General features: G+C 34.8%; 1 protein-coding gene and 1 long non-coding RNA gene across 2 annotated transcripts in view; one reads left to right on the forward strand and one right to left on the reverse strand.

Moving 5' to 3' along the window:
• Nucleotides 1-673: 673 nt before the first annotated feature.
• Nucleotides 674-7,651, reverse strand: part of LOC107853421 (beta-glucosidase BoGH3B) — an 18,114-nt gene continuing 11,136 nt past the window's right edge. Inside the window, exon 9 of the mRNA XM_016698415.2 lies at nt 674-1,505. Within this exon, the coding sequence (XP_016553901.2) occupies nt 1,018-1,505 (488 nt within the window). The 3' untranslated portion in view covers nt 674-1,017. The remainder of the gene's footprint in view (nt 1,506-7,651) is intronic.
• LOC124899682 lies at nt 5,285-6,203 on the forward strand. The gene is made up of 3 exons (XR_007057017.1): nt 5,285-5,486; nt 5,577-5,695; nt 5,787-6,203. It is a non-coding gene; the product is annotated as an uncharacterized LOC124899682 (long non-coding RNA).

The following is a 7,651-nucleotide window of genomic DNA, read 5'->3' on the forward strand; positions in this document are numbered from 1 at the left end:
TTTTTGTTCTTTTAACGTGTAAAAAAGAAGCTACTTTTACTACATACGATATTTTGATTTGATTTTTCATTTAACTCTTGTTACTTTTGCTTTTACGGTAAGCTAGTTTGATATACCTTAAAAGCAAGAATGTCGACCTCAAAAGAAAAAACAACTGAAAAGAACTGGGAGGAGTTGGTAGATAAAAGAAAAGAAATAGACAAGGGAACAAATGACATTGGCAATCAGCAAAGAAAGTGGAACTGATTTCAATATAAAGCTATTTATTTATTTATTTTATTATTACTTGCTAGTTATTTGGTAGAATGTCTAAATTCTATTCAGTTTGTAAGTACTACGATTTTTCCTGGTTTGTTACTAGAAGTTCAAATAAAGGAAAGTTAAGTTTATATTTGCAAATTATTTACCCAAAAAAAAATATTATACCTGCAGATATCATTGAATTGAGGAATTGATTTATTCAACTTTTAATTCTAACGTTTTGATTTCAGTTTATAGAAATTGCAGTCTTAAGCCTAGCATATAACAATGTCGCTCTCTTTTTACTTCTTTTTTTGGTTGTCAGTCGTATTAGAGTCCCAATTAATTCAAATTCACATCATGTAAGCCCACTATAACCCAAGATCTCTAATTAACGGAGAAGAGATCCTATCATTTTACTTCGTTACGAGTCTTTGAAAGTGTAAAACAGTTTTTTTAATAGATAAAATGATAAGATGTTGCATTTTTTTGATACACAACAATTTGGACTGATGTAACATCATATGCCAGGGACCCAAGGAAGAATGCAAGATAGAGATGGCATACTTCATCAATAAAGTCTACAAGAATCAAAGTGTTTCAACTCTGATATGATACCTTAATATGTATAGATAACCTTTTCTAGACTGCCTTGTTTTTACTAGTTAACCCGTAGCCGAATGAAAATAGAGGCTGCAAAAGCCAACCCCGGGAACAGTGGAGGTTCAAGGGTCTTTCTGATAGTCTGCATCTTCATAGACATGTCTCACATCTCTCTTAGAGCACCTTGTTTTTACTAGTTAACCCGTAGCCGAATGGAAACAGAGGTTCATAGGAGTTTCGTTCTTGATGCATGGGCAATTGATCTACACTTTTAAACCATGTCATTGGGAGCCTTCCTTGGAATTCAAAATCTCCGAAAATGACATCAGTGATACCAGCTCCCTCGGTGCCCGGTAACCAAGCCGCAACGAAGGCGTCCATTTTCTCCAGAAGCAAAGGCTCTATATATAAAGGCCTTCCGGAGATCAATATCACCAACGTTGGAACTCTGTCAGCAACCAAGCTTATTAGTTCTTCTCCACCGAGGGGGATTCTGAGGTCTTGGCTATCTCCACCGCTTTCACAATAGGGAGGTTCGCCAACAACTACAATGGAATAAGAGAAGTCTTGACTCGCGAATGTGTCTGGTGACGGATTTTCCTCATATACCACTTCTGTTTCCCCTCCAACAGCATCTTTCATAGCATCCAGAATTGTTGTCCCTACAGCAAATTATCTGTTATAAGTACCATATGATCCATGATAAATTGTGGCAAACTATACTTCGGAGGTGAGTTACTTTTAACCTTCTAATAGTCTATTTGATCAAACTTCTAAAATCATTATTTTGAAAAGTGCTTTTTTAGAAGTACTTTTCCCAAAGTACTGTGAGAAGCAGTTTGTGTTAGGCCAATGAATTTAAAAAGCACTTTTGAGCAGCAATTACTGCCAAGCTTTTTAGAAATGCTTTTTTGTGTATTTTTCTCAAAAATGCTTTTCAAGAAAGTGCTTTTAAAAAGAAGCTACTTTTTTAGATTATGAAGAACTATTTTTTCTATTCCACAAAAGCACTTATTTCTTCCAAAGGTTTGGCCAAACACACCTCATTTTTTAAAAATAGCACTTTTTGAGAAAAAAATAAGCACTTACGGGAAAAAATAAGCTTGGCCAAACATGCAATAAGTTATCTTACTGGGGACAGTGTTGTAAAAGGCGAATGGCGAGGCGAGGCGAGCCTATGTCGCCTCTTCAGTCCATGGCATGGTGAAAATGAAAAGGCGATGCCTTTTCAAGAAAGGCGACGTGGCGAGAAAGGCGACGCCTTTTAATTGTTTTTTAAAAAATTAGGGTTTTAGATATATAAAGCTATTTTTAGGGTTTATTTACACATTTTAACACTGCCAACTTACAAATTGAAGACCACGGCTACTACCCTTCATCTCACAAGTTTGATTCCGGCGACCGATGACGAACTCCGGCGACTTCCGGAACTCCGGTAATTTTTTTTTCTTCTTTCTTCTTCTTAATCCAGCGACTGGATATGTCTTTTGGTGTTGTTATTTTTTTTCTTTCTCTTTTTATCTTCTTTTTCTTCTATTTTCTAGCAGCCGGCATCATCTGTAACTAAGGGTGTACAAACCGAACCGTTAAGTCAAACCGAACCGATGAATCAAACCAAACCGAGGAAAAAAACCGACTTATGGTTTGGTTTTGGTCTTGGCAAAAAAAACCGCTCATTCTTGGTTTGATTTGGTATTAACAAAAATAAAATCAAACCGAACCCAAAGCAAACCCAAACCGAACCGACGTAATACATATATAATTTTAATTTTTTATACGTAAAAAAATATTACTTATAATCTACTTTCTAATTACTTTTATTATTTTTTTTATATTCAAAAAATAGATATATATTCTTGGGCCTTTAATTATAGTATTTTTCCATTAATAACAAATTAATACAAAGCCCAATATTAATATAAAAACCTAAAACTCTTTTATTGCTTCACTTTTTACATTTTACTTCCAAGTTTTCAAAGAGTTCTCATTATTTCCTCATGTTACTTTCATCTTACTTTTCTCATTCGTCAAGTTGTGATTTAGGTTTGTTTCTCTTCTTTTTTTTTTTTTATGGAATTATGTTATAATTAATCACTTTATGGAGTTAAGTTTTTAATAAGTTGTCTCCAATTCTTCATTCTTTTGTATGCTTACATTTTATGTGAAGGGAACTTTCAGATAAGCTACTGTGACTAGTGACTTAGAAATTGAACTACTTAGGTATCCATATAATATTACTTTGAGAGATAGTAGTTTAGACGTCTTAGTAATTTGTCAACTTAATTTTTATTAGAACTACTCTATGACCATTTTTTTTTTTATCTTTTCAATGAAAACATTTAATTTTTTTCTTCAATCACATTATAATTGTAAAAAAATCAAGAAAACCGAAAAACCGAAAAAACCCGACTAAAATTAAAATAAAAAAACCGATTGTATATTGGTTTGATTTGGTTTATAGATTTAGAAAACCGACATTATTGGTTTGGTTATATTTTAATAAAAAACCGAACCAACCCGACCTATGTACACCCCTATCTGTAACAGTGAACCTGTGACATGCTCGTATGCACTGTTACAGTGTTACTGTGTTACTGTAACAGTAACCAGTGGCCACTGTCCTTAACTCCTTATTCCTTTGTTCTTAATTTTTATAACTTATCATGTAATTTTTTTTAATAACTTAAGTAGATTGTAGAATTAACATAGTATGATGGTAATATTAATATACTAATTAAATTATTTGATCATTAACAGCTTTCAATTTCAATAGCGTCTCAATCTACTAGTAGCAAACAAAAGGACATAGGATGGAATTATGGTACACAAGGACCGACAAAAGATGCGGTGATTTGTAATTTTTGTCGACGTACCATAAATGACGGCATTACTCGATTCAAATAACACTTGATAGGTGGAAACAAAAATGTGAGGATATGTCAATCTTGTTCGGCAACATTAGGGATGAAGTAAAGGCATTTGTTGATAGCAAAGTCGCAACAAATCCAAAGAATCAACGATATATGCCATCATATAATATCGTTGATGATGATGATGATATGAATGAACTTGAGGAAATGATGCCTCCCTCCAAATATCAAAAAATGTCTTAGAGTGATGGTAGTGTATCATCCTCGGCACATGTGACGAAAGGTCCTATGGATAAGTTTTATCCACAAAAGCCACAACATAACACCGGCTTTGAAAAGGCGGGAGTAGGAGGAGGACGAGGAATTAATGACAAAAAAAAAATCTTAAGGGAGCGGGAGGTAAATGCTTTCGCGGTATGGATGTATGATGCGGGCCTCCCATTTAATTATGATTCATTTACTAACTTCATAGAAGCGGTAGGACAACATGACCCGAGAATGGAGCCACCTACCTATCATGAAGTTAGAGTTTCTCAATTAAAAAAGGAAGTAAAGAAAGTTGATGAACTTGTTGAGAAGCACAAGGTGCAATGGCAAAAGTATGATTGTTGCATCATGATGGATAAATGGACAGCTCATAATGGAAAAATGATCATCAATATTTTGGTCAATTGTCCGATAGGGAGCATCTTTCTTGGTACTGTCGATGCTAGCAATGAGTCCACCACTGGCACTAAGATGTACAGCTTGTTTGAGAAGACAATTGAGGATATTGGGCCGGAAAATGTTGTACAAGTTGTAACGGATAATGCTAGCAAGAATGTAAAAGCGGGGATCTTATGAGGGATGTGTACCCACATATCTATTGGACTCTATGTGCTGCCCATTGCATCAATTTGATATTGCAAGACATATTCAAGATTAATCCATATGCCTCAAGTAATAATCAACACCTCTTTTGTTTACTTATTACTAAAGTCTGAATATTTAATAAGCTAATAGTTGATATAATGTCTTTTACAGTTTTTAAGAAGGCCAAAAAGGTGGTTTCTTACATAAGTCAAAGGTCGTCGTTGTTGAACTTGATGAGAAAATTCACCAATGAGAAAAATTTGGTGAAACCGACCAAGACAAGATTCGCAACGGCCTTTTTGACTTTGGAGGTGATGTACAAACAAAGGAAGAATTTGAGAACCTTGATCATCTCCAATGAATGGAGTACTAGTAAGTTTGCAAAGGAAGTTTTGGGAAAAGAAGTTTCCGCCATTCTTTATTCTGCATACTTTTGGAATGATGTAGTCAAGGCTCTTAAAGTTTGTGGTCCTTTGGTTTCGTTCCTTCGCTTGGTGGATGGGAAAAAAAAAGACCCCAATGGGCTATATGCTTCTTCGCTTGGTGGATGGGGAAAAAAGACCCCCAATGGGCTATATGCTTGAAGCAATGGATCAAGCAAAGGAAACTATTCAACGGGGGTTTGATGGAGTTTCGAGGCATTATGAGAAAGTCCTCGAAATAATTGATTCAAGGTGGATGACCAACTCAAGCGACCGTTGCACTCCGCCGGGTATATTTTGAATCCGGGATTGTACTTTAAATCAACGATGAGTGAGGAGAAAATTGCTAAAGTGTGGGAGAGTTACTACACTTGTGTTGAGACGATGGTCCCCGATCTTTCCACACAAGATTTACTACTTGCTGAGCTTGCTAAGTACAAAAGTGCGGATGGATTGTTTGGTTCTGGTCAAGCTAGAGCCAGAGACACGAGGTCACCGGGTTAGTGAATTGGTTTGGTTATCTTTATTTTAAAGCACCTTAAGTTATTAATTTTTTTATATTTATTAACCTTCAATGTTTGTTTTATAGTTGAGTGGTGGTCCCTATTAGGGAGCGGAACTCCAAATTTGCAAAGATTTGCCATAAGAGTTCTGAGTTTAACTTGTAGTGCATCTGGATGCGAGCGGAACTAGAGTGTCTTTGAACATGTGAGAACGAGTCATTATATTTAACTTTCTATATTAAAGCAATTATTCTTCGAATCTAATTACTAATTAGTAACTACTTTATTATGTACAGATTCATTCCAAAAAGAGAAATAGGCTTGAGTTATCGCGTCTCAATGATCTAGTGTACGTTAAGTACAATAGAACATTGGCACGTCGCTATGATATTCGCGATACCATCGATCCTATATGTTGGAAAATATTGAAGATGTGAATGAATGGTTACTTGTTGGCCCTGAAGATCAAGAAGATGAACTAATGTTTGAGGAAGGTGATCTTAATTGGGGTACTGTTGCTATGGCAGCTGGGGTTGATGATGATATTGTCTATAGTCTTAGAAGAAAGTCAAGGTCAAGGTCACTTGACAAGGGAAAAGCGACAAGTTCAAGTCAGACTCGAGCCCTAGTTGATGAAGAAACCAAAGAGGAAGAAGATGAGGGACAATATAATGAACTGCATGTCGGAATTGAAGATTATGCAAACCTTGAAAAAGAATAGACTTGTTTTATGGATATTGAATTGTTGAATCATTTAAGTTTTAGACTTTTAGTATCTATATAGTATCTACTAAATATTTTTAATTCTTGACTTGAAATATTTCCTAATATATTAGTGTTATTGAAATTTTGATCATTTATATATTATTTTAATTTTTTATATTAATTGTCGTCGTACATTCAAAAGGCGCTCGCCTCGCTGCGTGGCGAGTCGGAGCCTGGTCGCCTTTCGTCGTCCAAAATACTGCTGGGGGATTTCAGTAAAACATGCATTATGTTATCGTCGGCCCATTGAGAAAACTAATCTTATCATCAAAAGGACTCAACACACGTTCAATCCCAATCCTCGTCCTTACTGCGGTTCCTAAGGGCTAAGGACAGCCAAGTGCACTAAGCTCTCGTTTTGCGCAAGGTCCGGAGAAGGATCGGACCACATTCGGTCTATTGAGGTTCCCAGTACATCAAGATCTTTGTGCAAGGCTTAGACGAGTACTCACAAGCTTACATCCTATCTAATCCATATGTCCTACAAAATTATGCTACTAGCCAGAAATATCAGGCATTTATGATGTTATAGCTTAAGATCTCTCGCAAGAAAACATGCAAGATTTTTAAAAATCACCTACAAGATATGGAAATGGAAGTCTTGAAATAATGTTCCTAATATTAACTTGAAGTAAATTTTGAAACCACGAACAAAGAAAAAAAGATGCTACTGTAAACTAGAATCCTCTGGTTGTATGAAAGTCTACCAATATTCAGATATAAGAGGGATCTCATAAGCGGTTGGTGCTGTTTTCACATTTCTTTGAATCCAGTTGATTAAAACAGTAAAAGTCACAACTTGTGGCAAAAACTGAAACCATAAAAAGAAGGGAAAGAAATATGCTATTATAACGAGAACAGTTGTATGAGTGTGCCAATGTTCATAGGTACAAAGTGGATCTACCGAGTGGTTGATGGTCTGTTCACATTCACTTTAACACAGTTAATTAAATATCCGTTTGGTCATGAAAACTAAAATTTTTCGGAGTTGGAGTTGAAATTAGAGTTGGAGTTGTGTTTGGCCATGTCTTTTTTGAAAAAAAAAAAATTGACTTTTGAAAAAACTTTTTTAAATATGATTTTATGCCCTAACTTTTACAAACTATCAAAATCACCCAACTAAAATTTACCTACTAATAAAAAAAGAACACAATTAGCCACTATTATAAAAATAATTACATATACATGGTCATATTTAATGAATTTCAATTATGACATATGTAATATTTACATTAATAGTCATTTTCTCATATTTGAAAATTTTAAATATGGATGTTATATTAACATATCACTGCTTCCTGTTTTTTAGGTAACAAATATTATCTTCCAAACAAATTTATTTTTTTAGGAATTTATTTAATTTATTTCCTTCATTTTCCGTTCCTCAAAAATTGGA

This window comes from Capsicum annuum, chromosome 6 (genome assembly GCF_002878395.1).
Source record: "Capsicum annuum cultivar UCD-10X-F1 chromosome 6, UCD10Xv1.1, whole genome shotgun sequence".
NCBI lineage: Eukaryota > Viridiplantae > Streptophyta > Magnoliopsida > Solanales > Solanaceae > Capsicum > Capsicum annuum.